We start from the raw sequence: 22,951 nt of genomic DNA on the forward strand, positions 1-22,951 counted from the left end.
CTTTTCATACTTCCTTCTGGACATTTTTGGTACATCTTAGGGTTTCATCTCCACTTCTAAATTCTATCTCCATAGTGTGAGCTATTTAGGGAAGATCTCCCTCCCTGGCATCTTCAGCAAGGTTGCTTTCTCCTTTCCCACCCCTCTTCCTTTGTCCACCATAGGCTCCCCTCTGGCCAACTAGGTCACCAGCACATGTAGCCAGCCAATGTGGTCGGGCTGTTATGTACCCATCTGGCTGAGTTCCTGACAACACAGGGATCACACTACTGATACCTGATCTGTTGCTTTCCCATGTATGCCTAGGTATGGATGCTTGCCATTCAGGAGCACTGGACCTCTCAACAACTGACAAGCCAGACAGCCCAGCTGTGGCTGGGTGGTAGCCACGGGGAGGGCCTGTGATCAGAGTGGGTGGTATTTGCTTTGTGTATGAAACATATCAAGTTCCAAAAAACTGGCCATTCTTCTCTGCTGTATGGATCATTTAATGCTGCTTCTTATGACCCCGGGGTCTTCTGTTCCCTGGCTACCCCCTAGCAGGAGGTCCAGGCTTGCCAGCTTCCTACTACCTGATCTGCACTAGGGTGAAAGGGACATGTTCACCACCACTAAGCCATTATTTTTTTGTGGAAGATATTGAAGATAAGTTTGGTGAAGCAGTCTCTCAGAAAGCTGCAGTTAGGTTTGCTGTTCATCGAAACTTCTGCTGCTGCCCAGTCTGCAGCTCTTCATGCTTGTGACCCTGTTTGTGATGTGCTGGTGTCCATTATTCCTCACCAGTCTTGGATTAGGGTTCAGAGAGACACTTTTTGTAGGCACTTCATCTTTCAAACCGATGAACTCTGGACCAATCTGGAATGACAGGCTGTTCTTTTTGTTTGGCATGTTAAGAAAGGTTGTAAGAACAATTGCACTGATACTGAAGCCTTTACTCAGACATTTGAGGGAGAGGCCATTTTCAGTGCTAGTACTGAGGCATGTTTTCCCATTGTACAACTGACAAACTATCCCGTGAATTGTACACCCACTCCATGAGGGAGCCCCTGTGTTTTGCTGCCCATGTGTGTTAATTTTAACTCTCCATGCTTACCAGACTGCCCAGTTTATAAGAAGGAAAGGAAGATGCAGGAGTAGAAGTACCTCGATAGTTCATATCACACTGAGGATCACCTGAAATGGACTTCAACTGGTGTCGATGACCTCTAACTTTGCCTGTATTATGTCCTTCCCCCTCCTGCCTACTCCCCCTTTGGGTGCTGCTCTCCTTACCCAGTCAGAGAAGTCCTACCCTTCTTTGGTGCCTGATGATGGAGCTTCCTCCTGGAACCCTTGTCCCTGGCATCAGCCAGCTGGACACTTGCTATCACAACTTGGCCAGTGTGCCTCAAGCTCACCCAATCTTTTTCATGCCTGGTCCTGTATGCTTCTCCTAGCTAACCTGGTTGCCAAAGATTCCTCTCAAATGACCTTATTGATGGAGATATCGGTGTAGATGCCAGATCAACACAGGATGGTATGAAACAGTACTCTCCTCCCTCTTACCAACCACTGCACCCAGCCTCAGTCACTGTATTACAAGAGTATGCCACCACTCCCAGCCACTCTGGATCTTTCAGAAGCCAGCACTCCCTCTGTGCCCTGCCCTCTGTGACCTATGGAGGAGGAGGAGGAGGAGGAGGAGGAGCTGGGACTACTGATACCCCCAGAAATGCTGCCTCCCCCTTGCAACCTGAGTCTCGCATCTTATTTATAGATGTCACCCCATCATTGTTGATGGGTGATGACCTGGCAGTGTAATAGGGTCAAGCCCCCTTCACCACCCATCTGGATCCCTGTTCTGTGCTTATTCAATGGAACTGTAATGGATATGACCATCACCTCCTGGAGTTTAAATATCTTATTTCCTTTTACTCGGCAGCTTGTCATTTTCCAGGAATATCATTTTACTGATCACTTGCTGACCCTTTCTGGGGTCCATGATTCCTGTCAAAACAAGGTCAGCCCTTTGAGGCCTTCAGGTGGTGGTTGCATGTTGATCCATACCAACATTTTTAGTACATGGATGCTCCTTCATGCCACACTGAAAGAAGTTGATTTTGTTCCACTTAGCCTCTGCAGTCATGGTTTTCAATATCTCTCCCACTCCTGACAGGCCATTTACACCTGCTGCTCTGCCTTCCTTCAGCAACTCTCACTTTCCTTCCACCTACTCAGGGATTTTAATGCCCCTCACCCTTAATGGGGCAGTGCTTTTAGGTCTGGTTGGGGGCTCCTCACTGACAAGTTTCTTGTGAACCACGACCTTTGCCTTCCTGATGATGATACTCCTACTCATTTTAATGCTGCATACAGCACTTTCTCTGCCACTGCTCACTTCCCCTCTTCCTTCCTTCCAGTGACCACTTCATTTCTCATTCTCTTCCCACCTCCCAATGACCTGGTTACCCCACTGGGCTTTCCATCTTGCTGAGTGTCCTCTGTATATCTCCCAGGTCATATTTATGTCTCCATCAACAAGTTGTATTGATGAAGTCATTCGTGATCTATCCAGTAAGATAATTCATGCTGCCAGCATTGCAATTAACCACTCAATGGTCTCCATTAACTGTCAGGTAGTTCTGTGGTGGAGCATGGCCATTGCCACTGCCATACATAATCATTGTCATGCCTTGCAACATCACATCTAAATTGGCACTCATCCTCTTCTTTGAATGTCTTTGCACCAAAGCCCATTACCTAACAAACAGAGCAAGTGGGTGTGTTGGGGATGCTTTGCTTCTCCCTAGGGCCTTCTGTCCCTTCGTCATGGGTGTGAGGTACACCCTGCATCCTCTAAGGTTGTCAGCAGCAGGCTTCCATTCTGAGCCTGGCCCTTCCAGGTGGCCTTTTTACAGATCCATCAGTTTTTGTGGAACACCTTGTGACCTATTTTGCAATGGCAGTGTCATCAGCCCCCTATCCAGCAACCTTCCTCCTCAGGAAGCAGCAGGCTGAAGCTTTCCACTTACGATTTACCCCCTTGTCAGGCATATTCATACAATGATCCTTTTACTGAATGGGAACTACTTCTGCCTCTCATCTTCTTGCCATGATTCAGGCCCTGACCCCGAGTCCATCCACAACCAATTGCTTCAACACTCAATCTCAACAACATTATCATCTCCTTCAGGTGTTCAACCATATTTGCATACAAGGTGTTTTCCCCTCTCAGTAGAGAATATTGTGGTTCATGCTTTAGCCTGGTGAGGATCCCTCATACCTTGATAGCTACTGGCCAGTCAGTCTGACTATTGTCCCTTGCAAGTTACTAGACTGGATGGTCGCTTGTTGGCTCAGTTTGGCTCTCAAATCTCTGGAACTATTCCCCATTCTCTGCGACCCCTTTGTCAGCAGATCCCCTTTTTCCACTATCATTGGCAGAATCTTAGGAGACTATGGAGGAGACTCTCACCATGTGGCATTCCTCCCTCTGCCTCTCCTGCTGGGAACCTATCATCCTCTGCTGTCTGCATATTGGTCCTACTAAGTTGACCCATGGTTTCTTACTTGGCAAGGAGCCCCCACCTCCACCCCCTCTTTTTTTGTAGTTGTGGTGTTCCCCTCATGGTAATCCATATTTTGCTGGACTGCTCCTATCCTTTATCCCTTCACACTAAATATGTCCTCCCATCATCCTTGTCTTGGGTATTAGTGGATGACCTTAAAGTGATTAAGTCTATCCTCGATTTTCTTTGCAAAAGTGGTTTGTCCTGTCAGGTGTAAGTCCTTGAATTTGAGTCCCTCAGTGTTGGCACTGATTATAAAGGCCTCAGCCTTGTCCACACCAGCCAGGTCTTTTGTGCAGTTTTGTTTCCCCTTTCTTGTATCTTCTTCCCCCAATGTTGTCACCATTGTGTTGTAATCATACTATGGTGTGAGGATTGGGACTGGTTGATGGTGGTGCTAGTGCCCCAACGTGTGTACCACTTCTGGAGCATCTGTGCTCTCCCAATCCCCACCCCACCTCTTCCTGTTCTTTCCTCTTCCTGCTGCCACAACACATTCCTTTTACCTCTTTCTTTGTCTGTTTTTTCCTCCCCTTGACTGGACTGCACTGTTTGTGTTGTTCTTCCATTTGTTTCTGTCACCTTAGATCATGGGACCAATAACATCGCTGTTTTGTGCCCTCTCCTAACCAACCAACCAACCTACCTACCTACCTTCTTGAACACATTCCTTGTGTTCATATTTGACCTTCATACTGCATCATGAAATGATCAATGAAATGTAAGTTATATGAATAAAAAACCTTTCTTGATCACCAGGGTGCAATCAAAGAATGTACCTGAAAGACAGTGTCAGGTGTGTTCTTGTGTGGCACCCTGGCAACCAAGTGCAAATTTAATTTCTAAATTGCTGTTATACACATTCAGTTTGTATCCAGGTTATCTTTAAATGGTGTTTATGAATAAGTTGTCATTTTGAAACTTAATTAATTTATTGAATGGCTCATCAGGTACTGGTAAGTGTATACTACAACCATGTTAAATGATAGACCATGAATGTACTAGCAGAAAATGATATCAAAAGCTCATGAACACTAAATTGTGGATACTAAAATTATGTTATATATTTCAGCTTGGAGGTTATACAACTCCATTTGCTGTGTTGGGATCTGCTCTGTTCATGTCAGCGGTGATGACAGCATTTGTACTACCAGGACACTCAGATTCTCCTGTTGATGACAAACATGAAGGTAAAACCAGTTACAAACACTCTGTGCAAAAAGAAAATTGATTAAAGAAAACTCTGAAATTATATGGAATTCAGGAGATGAAATGCAAACAACTGCCTATAAACAGAAGCAGGAAAAAACTATGGTAGCTTTTGGAATAGTTACTTTCTTCTGGGAGGAAAGGAGGGTAGAATAGGGAGGTTAGAAAAGACAAATCACTGAAATGAAGTCCACTTTGAGAGGACAAAGGGATGCAAAGATTAATGGAAATTAGAGAGCAAGAGTTCAGTGACAATAATTAGGCAAGCACTGTACAGCTTCAGTTAAGAAGTGATAGGTCAGAGAAGACTTTTCATGAAGAAAGAGTTGTGTTTCTGATGATGGTTTATGCTTTATTGCTACATTTGACTGCCATGGGGAGGTAAATATCAATTTATTTACTTCCCAGTTATTTATTTAAGAAAAGTTTTCATGTTTTTTTGACCGTCTGTGAGACGGTGTGTAAAAGGCGAAAACATTGTCATTAAAAAGTTGTCAGTTGGAATCCTGCTCGAGAAAAGATAATTTAGCTTTATATATTATGGAGCATATTTATTTATGAAAGACAGTTGATTAGAAATAGTGATGCACAATGTGAAAGTCTTTAGTACTCCATTCGAAATACAGCCACTACAAGTAGTTTCCAGTGACAGTTGTTATTACTGAAAATAAAATGAATTCTACTGCCCCCCCCCCCCCCCACACACACACACACACACACACACACACACACACACACACACACACACACACACACACACACACACACACACACCTGTTGGTATTACCTGTAAGACTACTGAAACTTCCATATCTTACAGGTGGCCTGTTCCAAGTCTTGAAGATACCAGGAGTTATGCTTGCAGCTTCAAGCATTGTTGTCACATCAATGAGCATTGGCTTCTTACAAGCTACATTGGAACCACATCTCAGAAATGTATGATTTTAATGCAACTACTCATTTAATTAGATGAGGACTGTGAGCTTTTAAATGTGCATTCTAGAAATCTAATAGTACTAAAAAAATTGTTAAAACATTTTTCATTTTTGCAGTTCAACCTCTCCCCTGTGATTCTGGGGCTCATGTTTGTCATCAATGGTGGTACGTATGCACTAACTGCTCCTTGCTGGGGTTGGATGTGTGATCGTTTCCTGATGCCTAAGATTGCCACCATCATTGGATGCGTTATGATAATGGTTGGCTTCAGCATGATTGGCCCTGCTCCTTTCATTCCATGTGACACGTAAGTAAAACAAGTGAAACACTACCACTGTAATGATACACTAAATATTAAACAGTTACACTTAAATGATATATATGTCACTGTTTTCTCAATTTCGTTTATTCCCTTAGTTCAGAAAAAATCACAAATGTGGTTGGGGAATACATGGTAAATAGCCTAGAATACATTTACTTTCTCCACTTAAATGTCACATAAAGTTATTGTTAAACAAATAATTATTACCACTAACAGAAATGCCATGTTACAGACTGTAGATGATTGCATAACTCTGACAGTGTAGAAAACCATGTATACAAAGTTATAGGATTTAGAGGAGTTAAAAAGGAACACTTCAAATGTGACAAATTTTACTAGTGCACCATTTCTCTGCTAGGAGTCCTTGAAAGGTTTAACTCTGAACTTCCTGCATGCTGATGTTCAGTTGTGTTTACTCCTTCACACTAAATACACTGACATTGAAATATTATGAAATTGATTTTCAACTTGGACTTCCCATTGTTTGACATTGAAATGTGATCAACATAATTTCATTTTACTGTGAGGAAAATACAGGAAATCATAGTACCTTTCTCCATGAAAAGCCAGGCAGTGACTATGGTTCCAGCATTGTGTGGCCCCACCACAAATTAACTGTTGATATCAGAAAACATTGTAGATTTCTTCCCAACTGTTGGGTTGGGAGGGGGCAGTACTGTGTGCATGATAATCTCCTGGCACTACTCTTGTGAATTTATTTTTATGGTTGGAGATGAAGCATTTAGTGTACAAGACACAGAAAATATGCCAGGTGAGTTGATTGCCGATTGTGCTAAAACTGCAACTATTATTCATGAGAAACATGGTTGTTTTCAGTGTGTTAAATGCTCATTAGCATACAGATGTCAGTTGTGCATTGATCCACAGCAGCATAACAGTAGACCAATGTCACATTCTGTATATCATTTTACATTGGTGTATATCACATGCTATCCAGCAAAGAATATTATTTGCAATAAATTGCCTAAGAAAACAAATGTACTGGCTAGTGAAAATAAGATGTCTGAAGTAGTTGAACAGGTTTCTACAAACTGTTAAACTGTTGACTCTGCAAAATTTTCTTAGTATTTGTTTTTGAAGATTAAATAGGCCTACTTTGAAACTGCATTGACCAAGAAACTTTACCATAGAAAACAATTATTAGAAGTGCGCAAGTAACATTATAGTGTGTGGTGTAGCATGCTTTCTGTACCACTATTACATTACCCTTTTTCCTGTTCATCACGTTATTTGCAGGAAGAAAGATTTCTGGTAAGCCTCCATGTGATCCTGACCCTCTCTCTATCCTTACCGTCTTGGTGTGACACACATGGAGGAGGAAGCAATATATTGGTTAACTCTTGATGGAGCTCAGAGCTCTTCTGTGAGTCCATGTTTGGCACACATGGGGCCCCGAGCTGTAACAACCCTTTCTTCCTTGCTGGACTGAATTTCCTTCCCCATGCCCCTCCCTCCCTGTACCCACTATTTTCCCTCTCCCCCACCTACCCTTATCTTGGTGTCCTTGCTTACATGGGCCCAGCTATCCTCCCTGTTTTCGGTATCCCTATGGCTTTGTTTCTCTTGCTATTTCTCTTTCATCTTTTCTTTTTGGCATTTTTGTCCCCCTTGGGAGTTTGGCCTCCCCTTCTAAATTTCCTCTCTGTAGTGAGCCAGCTGGGAACACCACCTTACTTAGGACCTTGTGTGTGGCCTCACTGCCTCTGCCATCTTTTCCTCAATGCCATTATTCTTTAACACTATAGCCAGCACAGTAGCCAGTCCATGTGTTGACATTGTTGCTTACCCATTAGGTTCAGCCTCCTGACAACACAAGGATCATACTAATTATACCCTAGCTGGTGCCTCCCCTGTGTACCTACGAGTGGTTGCTTTTCATTCTGGAGCATCAAAACTCCCAGCAACAGTTGCCATACCAGATAGCCCTTGCTGTGGCTGGATGGTGCCCACAGGGAGAGCCTGTGAACAGAAGGGACAGGATAGTACAGGGTGGATATCATTCTTCTATGGCTGCTGCTTCAGTTAGCAGTGGGCCTTTCAATGCTGCTGTTTATGATTCTGCAGCTTTTCCATCCCTGGCTATACCCTGGGAGGAAGGCCAGACTAACTGGCTTGGGGTGAAACCCTTTCCCTGCTTCCTGGTCTGCACCAGGACTGACAGACATGTTCACTGCCAGCAAGCTGTTACTTCTTGTGGAAACTATTGAAGACATGTTTGGCAAAGTGAAGTCTAAGTAAGAATGGTAAAGTTCGCTATTAATCAAAAAGTATCCTCTCACCCAATCTGTGGCCCTTCATACCTGTGACCATCTTGGCAACATCTGTGCCCATTATTCCTTGCTAGTCTTTAAATATGGTTCAAAGAATAATTTTTCAGAGGGACCTCATCCTTCAAACTGCTGAGGAACTCCATGCCAGTTCGGAATGGCACGGCATTCATTTCGTTGGGCTTGTTCAGAAAGGCTGTAAGGATGATCACATTATTACTTATGACCTTATTCTGGCATTTGAGGGGGATACCCTCTGACAGAATGGTTTATTGGTGTGATTTGAAGCCTTACATCCCAACACCCATGAGGTGTTCTCGGTGATTACCTTTTGTGCATGTCTTACCACTGTATGGTGGACCATCTATGCAATGAATGTAGACATCCACTCCATGAGGGGAGCCCCTGTGTTCCACTGCCAACATGTGTTAATTATCATGACCATCCCTCCACACTCACTGGATTGCCTGGTTTATAAGAAGGGAAAAAAGTAATGGAGTAGAAGTTTCTTCATTGTTTATCCTGCACTGAGGCTTGTTGTCAATAAGATTGTCTTCATCCAATGTCTGACATCTGACTTCCTGTATTACATCCTTTCCTACGCACCTCTCTCTCTCTCTCTCTCTCTGTCTGTCTGTCTGTCTGTCTCTGTCTGTCTCTCTCTGTCTGTCTGTCTGTCTCTCTCTCTCTCTCTCTCTCTCTCTCTCACACCTTTTGTTGATGGATGTCGCCCCATACTTTTTGGTTTTACCCCTTATCAGGTGAAATCCTACAGTGAAACTTCAAGTGAATGGGGATGTCTTCTGGCCATCTCCATTTCTCATGGTTCTGACCCTGGCCCAAATTCCATTCCTAACCAATTGCTTCAATACCTTAATCCTTCACAATGACAATATCGCCTCCAGATATTTAACTGTATTTGTCCCAATGGAGGGACAATATAGCGGTTCATCCTTTAGCCTTGCAATGATCTGTCAGTCCTTGATAGCTACTGGCCAGTCAGTCTGACCAGTAGCCCTTTTCTCAGAGCTGACATCTTGTTACTGTTTTCTTAGGTTTTCGTAGAGCCTATGATAGTACTTGGTGCCATCACATCTCATATTCATCCCCACAAGTGGGTTCATTGGGCCTCTTCTGATTTTTACTGAGCAGTTCCTGTAACACCCGTCATCCAGAGTTCGAGTTGGGGCTATATGCAGCCCTCCGCAGATGCAGGAGAATGGCATTCCACAGGGCTCCATATTAAATGTCCATATCCTCATCACTATTAATGGACTTGTGGCTTCTGTCAGATCAGTAGTTACTCCTGCTCTATACAGGGTGGAGAAAAATAGTCACAAAATTTTAACCCTGGGTAGCTGATGTCAGTAGGAACCAAAATTACTAATTTTGTATAGGTTGACAATGCACCATTTTTAGACTACAGAAACTTGGTGACACATGCTCAGATTTTCCGTGGGATTGTCCTGTTGCCAGATGCTCTGGACAACGGCAATTGGAGTGTGTGGGCCAAGTTTCTGTTGTTTAAAAATGGTGCTTTGTCAACCTACACAACATTAGTAATTTCGGTTCCTGTTGGTATCAGCTATCCAGGGTTAAAATTCTGTGACACAATTTTTCTCCTCCCTGTAAGTGGACGATTTCTCCAAGTGGGTCAATGAAATTAGTGTGATCATGGGGACTCCCACCATGTAGCATTCTTCCTTCCACCTCTCCTGATGGGAATCTATCATCCTCTGTCTGTCTTCGTACTGCCCATACTATGTTGACCCATGGCTTTTTTACTCTGTAATGAGCTGCCCCCACTTTGTAGTAGTCATCCATATTTTTATTTATTGCCCTCACCTTTTAGCCATTCACACAGAACAAGCCCCCCACCATTCTCGTCTCGGGTTGCCAGACATCCCTCGCATGGTTAAATCTATCCTTGATTTTTCTTTGTGAAAATGGTTTGTCCTCCCAGATTTAAGTACCTGACTATCATCCTGAAAATGGAGTTCCTCTGTTGGTTCCTCTGTTGGTTCCTCTGTTGGTTCCTCTGTTGGTTCCTCTGTTGGTTCCTCTGTTGGTTCCTCTGTTGGTTCCTCTGTTGGTTCCTCTGTTGGTTCCTCTGTTGGTTCCTCTGTTGGTTCCTCTGTTGGTTCCTCTGTTGGTTCCTCTGTTGGTTCCTCTGTTGGTTCCTCTGTTGGTTCCTCTGTTGGTTCCTCTGTTGGTTCCTCTGTTGGTTCCTCTGTTGGTTCCTCTGTTGGTTCCTCTGTTGGTTCCTCTGTTGGTTCCTCTGTTGGTTCCTCTGTTGGTTCCTCTGTTGGTTCCTCTGTTGGTTCCTCTGTTGGTTCCTCTGTTGGTTCCTCTGTTGGTTCCTCTGTTGGTTCCTCTGTTGGTTCCTCTGTTGGTTCCTCTGTTGGTTCCTCTGTTGGTTCCTCTGTTGGTTCCTCTGTTGGTTCCTCCATGCAAGCCAGATTTCCCCCTCCCCTCTCTTGTATGTTCTGTCTGGTCATTTTGTTGTTTAGTTTTCCTTTTACTTGACTTCTTCCTCTGGTGTTTTCCCCATTGTCGCCCCCCCCCCCCCCCCCCAGGGGGTCCACAACTCTTTTGTGGATACGTGCGTTGCGAGCATGGGGCCCCGAGCCATTGCAGCCTTCTTTCTCTCCAGGGCTGCATTTCCTTTCCTTTCCTTTCCTTTCCTTTCCATCCTTTCCCCTCCTTGCCCCTTTCCCCTCACCCTCTTCTCTCCCTCTCTTGGTGTCCCTGCGTATGTTGGCCCCGCTATCCTCCTGGTTCTGTTGGTTTTCCAATTCGGCTTTGTTGCATAATGGTCTCCTCCTTTTGGCATTCCTTGGTCCCCCTCTGGGGTTTGACCTCCATTACAAAATTTCTCCTCCATAGTGTGAGCCATTTGGGGAAGAGCACCATACCTAGTGTCTCCAACATGTGCCTTCCTAGTACATTCCACCTTTTCTTTTACGTCGTTGTCTGATGCTAGGGTGCGTAGCCAGCACGGTAGCCAGCCCGTGTGGTGGGGTCGCTATGTACCCTTTTGGTTGAGCCCCCTGAACACACAGGGATCACAATTCTGATACCTGAGCTGTGACGTCCTCATGCGTGCCTTGGAGTGGTTGCTCGTCATCCTGGAGCATCGGAACTCCCGGCAATGGCCGCCGTGCCAGACGGCCCTTGCTGTGGCTGGGTGGTGCCCGTGAGGAGAGCCCCTGATTGGAGGGGGTGGTATCAGGGCAGACGCTATGCAAATGAAACACATACGGGTCCAGAACTCTGGCCGTTCTTCTGCGGCTGTCTCTCTGCATGGAACTGATTCCTCAAGTGCTGCTTCTCTTGCCCCTTCAGCCTTCCCTTCCATGGCTACCCCCTGGGAAGAGGGTCAGGCCCGTTGTCTAGGGGCCAAACCTTTCCCCTGTTACCTAGTTTGCACCAGGACTGATGGAGATGCTTTCACCAGTGTCAAACCTTTATTCTTTGTGGAACACATTGAAGACAAGTTTGGCGAAGTGGACTCCCTGAGCAAGATCCGGTCGGGTTCGTTGCTGATAAAAACTACTTCAGCTGCCCAATCTGCGGCCCTTCGTGCCTGTACCCATCTTGGCACAATTCCTGTGTCCATTACCCCCCACCAGTCTCTAAATATGGTACAAGGTGTGATTTTTCACAGAGACCTCATCCTTCAAACTGATGAGGAACTTCGGGACAATCTCGGACGGCGGGGTGTTCACTTTGTGCTTGCATTTTGGCCCCATGTCTTCCCAATATTCCCAGGCCCCTCTCTGTGGTGACTGTGGACGTCCACTCTATGAGGGGAGTCCCTGTGTTCCCCCTCCTGTATGTGTAAATTGTCATGGTAGTCATTCTCCACGTTCACCAGATTGCCCAGTATATAAGAAGGAAAAAAAGATACAGGAGTATAAGTCCCTCGATCGTTTAACCTACACAGATGCCCGTAAGAAATATGCAGGACTTCACCCTGTGTCCATGACATCTAGTTACGCCTTGGTTACATCTTCACCCCTTCCTCCCCCTTCCTTACCCCCATCCCGGACCCCTCTCCTCCCCCCCTCCCCTGCGGCTCCCACACCTTCTCCTCTGGGCGCTGCTCCCCCTCCCCAGCTGGAGAAGTGTCCCACTCCTTTGGCGTCTGCCGGTCAAGGGCGCCTCTCCTGGGATGCCCCTTCCCGGCACCTTCCAGGCCATTGGTCTGCTGCCGCGAGACGACCGCGAGAGCCGTGGTCTATCGGCTCCCAGGTTGCCCGGTCTCTTTCTGTTCCTGATCTTGCTGCAGCTGGCTCCTTTATGCCACACAGCCCTCCTCGATCTCAGCCTGAAAAGAAGAAGAAACATAAGTCTCGGGACAAAGAGCCTCTGGTGTCACCGGAGGTCCCTCCCCCGACTTCACAACCGGATTCTGACCTGTCGTTCATGGATGTCGCCCCCTCCTTGTCGGTGCCGGGTGGGGACCCGGCGGTATGACTGGATTTAGCGTGTTCAGCCCCCATTTAAACCATCGTTCTGTGGGTCTCCAATGGAATTGTAAGGGATACTATCGTCACCTTCCGGAATTGAAATCCCTTCTTTCGTCCTACTCTGCAGCTTGTGTGGTCCTCCAGGAATCTCATTTTACTGATGCTCACTCACCGACCCTCTGTGGGTTCCGTGTTTTCTGTCGAAATCGGGTCGGACCCCTTCGGGCTTCTGGTGGCGTTTGTACGTTGGTCCGTACAGGCATTGCTAGCACGTGGATTCCTCTTCAAACTACATTGGAAGCGGTTGCTGTTAGGGTCCACCTAGACTCTGCAGTCATAGTTTGCAATCTTTATCTCCCTCCTGACAGGACTCTTACACCTGCTGCCTTAACCGCCCTTCTTCAGCAACTTCCTCCTCCCTGGGGATTTTAATGCTCATCATCCTTTGTGGGGCAGTGCCTTTCCATCTAGACGAGGTCTTCTTATAGACCAATTTATTGCTTACCACGACCTGTGCCTTCTTAATGATGGTTCCCCTACTCACTTCAGTGCCGGTCATGGTACCTTTTCTTCCATTGATCTTTCTCTTTCTTCTCCCTCTCTCCTCCCTTCATTACACTGGTCGCCACACGACGACCTTTGTGATAGTGACCATTTCCCGTTGATTATCACGCTCCCTTCCCGCTCCCTGATGGACAGATTACCTCGTTGGTTTGTCCAACGCGCCGATTGGCCTCTATACACTGCACAGGTCGTGTTTTGTTTTGCTTTGTCGGGTTGTATTGATGACGTCCTACGTGACGTGTCTGACATGATTGTTCGCGCTGCTAGCCTTGCTGTCCCACGCTCATCTGGACCGTTTCGTCGTCGGCAAGTCCCGTGGTGGAGTACGGCCATTGCCATTGCCATCCGTGATCGCCGTCGAGCTTTGCAACACTTTAAGAGGCACCCATCCGTAGCCAGCCTTACTACCTTTAAACGCCTTCGTGCTAAAGCCTGTTATTTAATCAAACAGAGCAAGCGGATATGTTGGTAACGATTCGTTTCTTCCCTTGGTTCTACTGTCCCTCTGTCATGGGTATGGGCTACACTTCGCTCTCTCCGAGGTTGCCATCGGCAGTCCACCCTCCCAGGCCTTCACCTCCCAGATGGCATTTGTACAGACCCATTAGTTCTTGCAGAACATCTTGCGACCCATTTTGCAGTGGCATCAGCGTCAGCCTCCTATCCAGCTGCTTTCCTTCATCAAAAACAGTGGGCTGAAGCTCCCACCTTATGTTTCACCACTTGTGAGTCAGAATCTTACAACGAACCTTTTACTGAATGGGAATTTCTTTCTGCTCTATCTTCTTCTCATGATACGGCCCCTGGCCCAGATTCCATTCATAACCAACTGCTTCAACATCTCAGTGCTCCACAACGGCAACGTCTTCTTCGGGTGTTTAACCGTATCTGGCTCCAGGGTGACTTCCCTTCACAGTGGAGGGATAGCATTGTGGTTCCTGTCCTTAAGCCTGATAAGAACCCCCTATCTGTTGACAGCTATCGGCCAATTAGTTTGACCAATGTTGTACGTAAGTTACTGGAACGGATGGTAGTCCGTCGGCTCAATTGGGTCCTTGAATCTCGGAATCTGGCTTTCGAGAGGGACAATCTCCAATCGATCATCTACTTCGCTTGGAATCCGCAGTTCGGCAGGCTTTTTCCCAGTGTTGCCATTTGGTTGCAGTGTTTTTTGACCTTCGCAAGGCCTATGACACGGCCTGGCACCATCACATCATACTTAACCTTCATCAGTGGGGTCTTCGGGGCCCACTCCCGATTTTTATCTGCCAGTTCCTGATCCATCGGTCATTCAGAGTTCCAGTTGGTACTGCTTTTAGTTCTCCATGGACCCAGGAGACGGGCATCCCACAGGGTTCTGTCTTGAGAGTCCTTCTTTTCCTCATTGCTATCAATGGACTTGTGGCCTCTGTCGGTCGCTTGGTCGCCCCTGCCCTGTATGTGGATGATTTCTGCATTTGGGTTAGTTCCTCCTCGATGGCATCGGCAGAACGGCAGCTCCAGGTGGCTATACGGCGTGCCTCTGCATGGACCCTCTCACACGGGTTTCAATTCCCTCCTATAAAATCGCGAGTGGTCCACTTCTGTCGCCGTACTACAATCCACCCTGATCCAGAGCTCTATCTCGCTGCACAACGATTGCCTGTGGTCCCACAGTTTCGTTTCCTGGGTCTTCTTTTCGATAATAAGCTCACTTGGCTGCCCCATATCAGACTTTGCTTCCTTGCCCACTCCTCTTGGGGTGCAGACCGTTCCCTCCTCCTCCGTCTTTATCGTGCTCTAGTTCTGTCTCGCTTTGACTATGGTTGTCAAGTTTATGGTTCAGCTGCTCCTTCCACACTGCATGTGCTGGATCCAGTCCACCATCGTGGTATCCGTTTGGCCACCAGTGCCTTCCCTACTAGCCCTGTTGATAGTCTCCTGGTTGAAGCTGGGATCCCCCCCCTTTCTGTTCGGCGGTCCCAGCTTCTGGTGTCTTATGCACTCACTATCCGTTCCTCTCCCACTCATCCTTCCTATTCTATCCTGTTCCCAGACCATGGATGTCGCCCACCCGACTCCCGCCCTTAGGCGGGTTTACCGGTTGGGCTGCGCCTTGCGTCTCTTTGCCATGATTTTCAGCTTCCTTCTTTGTCCTGTCTTCCTCGCTCCCTCCCCTCCACCCCTCCTTGGCTAGTTCCTCGGCCTCGAATTCGGATGGATCTCCGCCGAGGTCCGAAAGATTCCATCCCCCCGGTGGTGTTCCGTTCCTTTTCCCGCCAAATTTTATGGGAGTTTCGGGATGCTGTTGTTTTTTTACACTGATGGCTCTAAATCTGCTGATCATGTTGGGTATGCCTTCACGTCCTCTGTTGGAACAGAAAGTCATCTGCTGCCACCTACATGTGGGGTGTTTACTGCGGAATTGATGGCAATTTCCCAGGCCCTTACCTGTATTAAACAGTCCCAACACAACTGCGTTTTGTTATGTACAGACTCGATGAGTGGCCTTCTTGCTACTGACCGGTGTTTTTTGCGCCATCCCTTGGTCTCCGCCATCCATGACCATCTCGCTGATATTCACCATGCTGCTTGTTCCATTGACTTCCTTTGGGTCCCTGGCCATGTGGGTATCCCGGGTAATGAGCTCGCTGATCATTTGGCTGGGGGAGCAATTACTTACCCCCCGTATTCTGTAACCCCTCCTGCAGCGGATTTACGGCTTCACATCAAATCCCACTTCGCACAGTCATGGGCCAATTCTTGGGAGGCTACTCCCCTGTCTAATAAACTTCGTGCAATTAAGGTGACACCAGGCCTGTGGCGTTCTTCCTTTCGCCTCTCCCGATAGGACTCGACCACACTGTGTCGTCTCCGCACTGGCCATACTCGGTTGGCCCACGGTTTTCTTTTGCGTGATGAGCCACCCCAACTATGTGGTTGTGGAGCCTTCCAGTCAGTAGCCCACATTTTGGTTGAATGCCCTCTTCTTTTGGCTCTGCGTGCTAAGTACAGACTCACCCACACTTTACCTTTGATGTTGGCTGACAATTCCTGGATGGTCTCTCTGGTTCTGTTTCCTCCAGGAAAGTGGTTTTTATTCTCAGTTTTAAGGTTTTTAATCTCTCTCTGGTGTTGGGGCAGGGCGGTGAGTGTTTGGGTGTCTCCCACTGTAGGCAGTGTTCGGAGATTCCCGATTCACCTCCGAAATCCTCTTTTCTTCCCATTTTACTCTGTTTTTACCCTTTTTTAAGGCTTGGTTAGTCTTTCTATTCCCATACGTACTTTCTACATTTTAGCAGTTGTACCTTTTAAGTCACAGGTGGTCTTGCCTATGCTGTTTCAGCATAATGTTGGGTTCATTCTCTTGCTGACCTCCCTCATTTTGTTTTGTTTTTTTTACCAATGACAATGTGACTGCCCTTTTACGTTTTTCCCTTTTTCCGTTTTATTGTTCTGACTTTACTGAGATGTCCCATTAGCGGAATGGAGCATATTTGAAACAAGGGACTGATGAACTTGCTGTTTGGTCCCTTAAACCTCAAATAACCAACCAACCAACCAACCAACCCATTGTTGCACTTTTGTTATGGTGTGGCGTTTGGGATGGGTCAGTGGCAGTGCTGGCATCTCACTGTGCTGAGCACCTCTGGGGTACCCCCCTGTTCTTGTCATCTTCCCCTCCTCCTGTTTCTTACTCTTTACCCATTTTTCCCTTCGCTTCCTTTCCCTTTGACTGGACTGTGCTTCTTTTGTTGTTTCTAACTTTGCTTGTGCCCTCTACCCTCCACCCCTCCCCAAATCAACCAACCAACCAACCAACCAACCAACCAAGCTGTGTTTTTCTTTCAAGGAAATGATTTAAGAGTTGATACTGACCAGGTTTGTAAGAGGGTCAGAACTGAAACTTTTTATGGCTACCTACAAGTCACCATTCCTGAGGAGTTCCTAGGTATTCTGAAATAGTTTTTGTAGTTCTTATGAAGCAGAAATACCTTTCTGCCTTTCTTTATATTACTATTTACAGTCATTCAGTAATGCTTGTGATCACTGGTGCCCAGTTGTAAACTGGCTGAGCCAAAATGTTTTGGGCCGTTGGTCAGAAGACCCAATATGTTCCCAGAATTAATCACTCTCCAGTAGTGTTTGTGTGAAGATATGAAACTTCATGGCAGATCAAAACTGTGTACCAGACTGGAATGCAAACCCAGGAACTTTGAAGGTAGGAGATAAAAGTGAAACTGTGAGAATGGACTGGAAGTAATGTTTTGGTAGCTTAGTCAGTGACGTACTTGCCCACAAAAGGCAAGGTTCTTGGGTAGAGTCCCAGTCTGGCACACAATTTCTGTCTGCCAGGAAGGTTCACTCAATATGTTGCCCTAATGAGCCAGTACTCTGATAAAGGCTCGGGTAACACAAAGTCCCTACAATCTGCCTAAATCACTTGAATCTCTGTCTAGAATTGGCAAGTTGAAATATCTACCTGATACTATATGATCACAAAAGTTATGTAAAATGCTGTTTCCCCTTTAACATTTCACTGCTGCTACTACTGCTGCAGCAGATGTCAATAAAAGCATGTGATGAACATATTTTATCCACCTTTGTCAATCTTCACTTGTATTACTTCACATCCAGAATCTGTACTAATATCACCAGATATTATCACACATATTATGGCTGTAAACACACCTTCACCAGTGGTATTAATCCTGTCCTTCAGATATACATTCCAGTTGGAATGGAGAATTTCATTGCTATTAACATTCGGTTTCAGTGGTGTCTTCCCCTAGTACTAAGTGGGCCTTGTTAACATTGAAAAGCCAGACTAGTTCTGGGGTCTTTCCACAGACACTACTACAGTTACCTAATACTACATTATCATTTTCTTTACCTGATCTGCCATTATCAATATTTTTGTCCACAGAAACACTACAATTACTATAAATAATTGGCTACTGTTGGGCTCACAACTTTTTATTTGTCAACAACTAGTTTCAATCTACATTACAGATCTTCATGTCTCAGGTTAGTTTCACACAACATTGACAAATTGTACTTTGCAGCTCCAGGCATAAAGATGATCTAAAATGCAGAAAGAAACTAGCTGTTGGTATACAGAGTTGTGATCCAGACAGTGTTTATTATAACAAAAGGGTCACAGTTCCGAGGACATTGTCAGTTATGAACTACAGTTATTATACACCAAAATGCAAAGCAGGTCAATTTAAGTTTTCTAATTGGATTATTAACACAAACATGTTCATTCCATTTACATCCTTTTGAATGACAAGTCTTCAGATCCATGAACTTCCTGGGCCCTATATACCATTACACATAAGCAGATCCCCCCCCCCCCCCCTCCCCTGCGGGTCCGGGGTAAGAATAGGCCCGAGGTATTCCTGCCTGTCGTAAGAGGCGACTAAAAGGAGTTTCAACCATTTCGGTCTTCCATGTGATGGTCCCCCTTGGGGTTTGACCTCCATTTTTCAAAATTCTACAGAAGTACTAGCCTTTTGGGGAAGGACGCCTTTTGTGGTGTACCACTGGTCCTCAGTGCACTAAGACTTTGGCACTCAGCATTGCACCGAGCGAGGTGGCGCAGTGGTTAGCACACTGGACTCGCATTCGGGAGGACGACGGTTCAATCCCGTCTCCGGCCATCCTGATTTAGGTTTTCCGTGATTTCCCTAAATCGTTTCAGGCAAATGCCGGGATGGTTCCTTTGAAAGGGCACGGCCGATTTCCTTCCCAATCCTTCCCTAACCCGAGCTTGCGCTCCGTCTCTAATGACCTCGTTGTCGACGGGACGTTAAACACTAACCACCACCACCACTCAGCATTGCACCGGCGTTGTCACCATACCCACTATTCCTCAAATTGGGCCTAAACGCCTGATGGGTTGTCAAAGTTACGCCCATAGTGCATCCCCATCTGCACCAGCGATCATGATGGACTTTCCATGGCACCAGAAATCCAGCACGGTAGCCAGCCCGTTGTGGTGGGGTCGTCATGTACCCTCTAGGTTGTAGCCCCCTGACAACACAGGGATCGTACTGCCGATGGCCAAGGAATAGATGCCCGTTTCCTTGGGGCATCAGGACTCCCGGCAACAGTCATCCTGCCAGGTGGCCCTTGCTGCGGCTGGGTGGCGCCCGTGGGGAGAGCCCCTGGTCGGAGTGGGTGGTATCGGGGCGGACGTTTCGCAGATGAAACATCAACACGTATCAGGTCGCTCTGCAGCCGAGTCTTTCAAAAGGAAAGGTACTGTCTCTAGTTCTGGTTCTCCTGCCCTTTCCCCCTTGGCCACTCCCTGGGAGGAGGGACAGGCCCGCCGGCTTGGGGCGAAGTACTTCCCCCGCTATTTGGTCTGTTCTCGAACCGATGGGGGCACGTTCGCCACCTCCAAGCCCATGTTCTTTGTTCAGCACATCGAGGACATCTTTGGGGAAATCGAGGCTCTCAGTAGGATGCGTTCGGGGTCCGTTCTTATAAAGACCACCTCCGCCACACAGTCGGCGGCGCTCCAGGCGTGCGACCGCCTAGGGGACATCCCAGTGTCCATTGTCCCGCATCTGGCACTGAATAGGACGCAGGGGGTTATTTTTCATCGGGAACTCCTGCTGCAATCTGATGATGAGGAGCTCAGGGCCAACCTGGAGCGCCGAGGCGTGCATTTCGTCCGGCGAGTCCAGCGCAGCTCCAAAGACCGTCGCATCGACACCGGGGCCTTTATCCTCGCCTTAGAGGGGACGTTCTCCCAGAGAAGGTAAAGGTGATGTGCTACCGGTGCGACGTGCGACCTTACGTCCCGCCTCCTATGCGCTGTTTTCGGTGTTTTCGCTTTGGGCACATGTCGTCACGGTGTGAGGCTGAGCCCCTTTGTGGCGATTGTGGACGTCCTCTTCATGAGGAACATACATGCACCCCACCACCTTAGTGCGTTAATTGTCCTGGCATCCACTCGCGATCCTCAGACTGCCCCGCATATCAGAAGGAGAAGAAGATACAAGAACTCAAAACTTTGGATCGTCTCTCTTATTCTGAGGCCAGGAAGAAGTACGACCACCTCCATCCCGTGCCGTTGCCCACTTCGTTTGCCTCCGTTGTATCCACTCCTTCTGCGGTATCCTCACCCCTATCCTGTCCCCCCCTCCACCTCCTCCCCCCATCCGGGGTCTCTGCCTCCGCCTCCCAAATCCCTCCCTTACGAATCCTCCTCCCCCGTGGCCCCCACCCCCTCTGCCCCATGGGCCACACTTCCTCCTCCTCCCCCCCCCCCCCGCCGCCTGAGTAGCAATCCTCTTCTCAGGCGTCCATCGGGGAAACGTTCCGGACCCCAGCTTCCGAGGTCCAGCGTTCCAAAATGGACCCCACGCGTGAGGACCTTCTTTGGGTCCAGCCCACCATCCCTGTGCCTCCTCGGACTTCCAAGAAGGCCTCCAAGAAGTAGTCTCTACCCCCTCTCCACCCTGGCGCGTTTCGTCTGACGCTCCATCCGTGAGTCGCTGCTCCTGGCCATCCTCAGTTTCGCCGGGACGCTCTGCTGCCAGGCACTCAGCTGGCCTCTTGTCGGCAAATGATGCTGCCCCTCCTACACAACCAGGGACAGCGGCCGCAGCTGGCGACGACTCGATGGAACAGGATCCGCCTCCCGCCGGTTGTAGCGTTGTTCCCTCGCAACCTGGCCCTCCGCGGCCGGCGAGGGGACCAGCTCTTCCCCCGTCTCGTTCCCCCTCTTTTTTGACTAGCGATGGCCTTGTTACATTGGAACATGAGAGGTATTCGATCTAATCGGGAGGAATTACAACTGCTCCTCCGCCTGCACTGTCCGCTCGTCCTTGGTCTCCAGGAAACCAAGTTGCGCCCGACTGACCGTATTGCCTTTACCCACTATACCTCGGAGCGGTATGACCTCACCCCTGTGGACAGTATCCCAGCTCATGGTGGGGTCATTTTGCTCGTTTGGGACAATGTCTATTACCATCCCATCCCATTGACCACCCCACTCCAAGCAATAGCTGTCCGTATTACTCTTTGTGCTTTTACTTTTTCAGTTTGTACCATCTACACTCCATCGTCATCCGCTGTTAGTCGGGCTGACATGATGCACCTGATTGTTCAGCTTCCTCCGCGTTTTTATTGTTCGGCGACTTCATTGCCCATCATCCCCTTTGGGGCTCTGCCGCATCCTGTCAGAGGCTCACTCTTGGCGGATGTCTTCAACCATCTCAATCTTGTCTGCCTCAATACTGGCGCCCCGACTTTCCTCTCGGACTCTACTCATACCTACTCCCACTTGGACCTCTCGATCTGTTCTACCCACTCTTGCCTGTCGGTTCGAGTGGTATGTCCTTTCTGACACCTATTCGAGTGACCACTTCCCCTGTGTCGTTCGTCTCCTGCACCACACCCCATCCCCACATCCTTCGAGCTGGAACATATCGAAAGCTGACTGGGGACTTTACTCCTCCCTGGCGACCTTTCCGGACCACGATTTTCTCAGTTGAGACAGTCAGGTCGAATACCTCACGGCTGTTATCAATGCTGCCGAACGTTCCATTCCTCGTACTACCTCTTCTTCACGTCGTGTTTCCGTCCCCTGGTGGAACGAGGCTTGTAGAGATGCTATCCGTGCTCGACGACGTGCTTTACGCACCTTTCGCCGCCATCGTACGTTGGCGAATTGTATTGAATACAAACGACTCCGAGCGCAATGCCGTAGAGTCATCAAAGACTGCAAAAAAGCTTGTTGGGCCTCTTTCACCAGCTCCTTTAACAGTTTTACTCCCTCTTCTGTCGTATGGGGTGGCCTGCGCCGGCTGTCGGGCATTAAGGCCCACTCCTCGGTACCTGGACTGACCTAAGGTAATGGGGTCCTTGTTGATCCTGTGCCTGTCTACAACGCCTTCGGCCAGTTTTTCGCGGAGGTTTCAAGCTCCGCCCATTACCACCCTGCCTTCCTTCCCAGACAAACAGAAGCTAAACGATGTCAAAGTTAGCGTAAGGAGGGCTATGCGTGAAGCGTTCATTGAATTCGAAAGTAAAATTCTATGTACCGACTTGCCAGAAAATCCTTGGAAGTTCTGGTCGTACGTTAAATCAGTAAGTGGCTCGAAACAGCATATCCAGACACTACGGGATGATGATGGCATTGAAACAGAGGATGACACGCGTAAAGCTGAAATACTAAACACCTTTTTCCAAAGCTGTTTCACAGAGGAAGACCGCACTGCAGTTCCTTCTCTAAATCCTCGCACAAACGAAAAAATGGCTGACATCGAAATAAGTGTCCAAGGAATAGAAAAGCAACTGGAATCACTCAATAGAGGAAAGTCCACTGGACCTGACGGGATACCAATTCGATTCTACACAGAGTACGCGAAAGAACTTGCCCCCCTTCTAACAGCCGTGTACCGCAAGTCTCTAGAGGAACGGAGGGTTCCAAATGATTGGAAAAGAGCACAGATAGTCCCAGTCTTCAAGAAGGGTCGTCGAGCAGATGCGCAAAACTATAGACCTATATCTCTTACGTCGATCTCTTGTAGAATTTTAGAACATGTTTTTTGCTCGCGTATCATGTCATTTCTGGAAACCCAGAATCTACTATGTAGGAATCAACATGGATTCCGG

At 47.6% G+C, this 22,951-nt stretch overlaps 1 protein-coding gene across 1 annotated transcript in view; it reads left to right on the top strand.

The window, feature by feature from the left end:
• Window positions 1-22,951, top strand: part of LOC126457278 (MFS-type transporter SLC18B1-like) — a 79,422-nt gene that overhangs the window by 39,685 nt on the left and 16,786 nt on the right. The window contains exons 6-8 of the mRNA XM_050093443.1: window positions 4,621-4,738; window positions 5,578-5,693; window positions 5,810-6,000. Coding sequence (XP_049949400.1) covers window positions 4,621-4,738; window positions 5,578-5,693; window positions 5,810-6,000 — 425 coding nt within the window. The remainder of the gene's footprint in view (window positions 1-4,620; window positions 4,739-5,577; window positions 5,694-5,809; window positions 6,001-22,951) is intronic.

The sequence above is a fragment of the Schistocerca serialis genome, chromosome 2 (genome assembly GCF_023864345.2).
Source record: "Schistocerca serialis cubense isolate TAMUIC-IGC-003099 chromosome 2, iqSchSeri2.2, whole genome shotgun sequence".
Lineage (NCBI taxonomy): Eukaryota > Metazoa > Arthropoda > Insecta > Orthoptera > Acrididae > Schistocerca > Schistocerca serialis.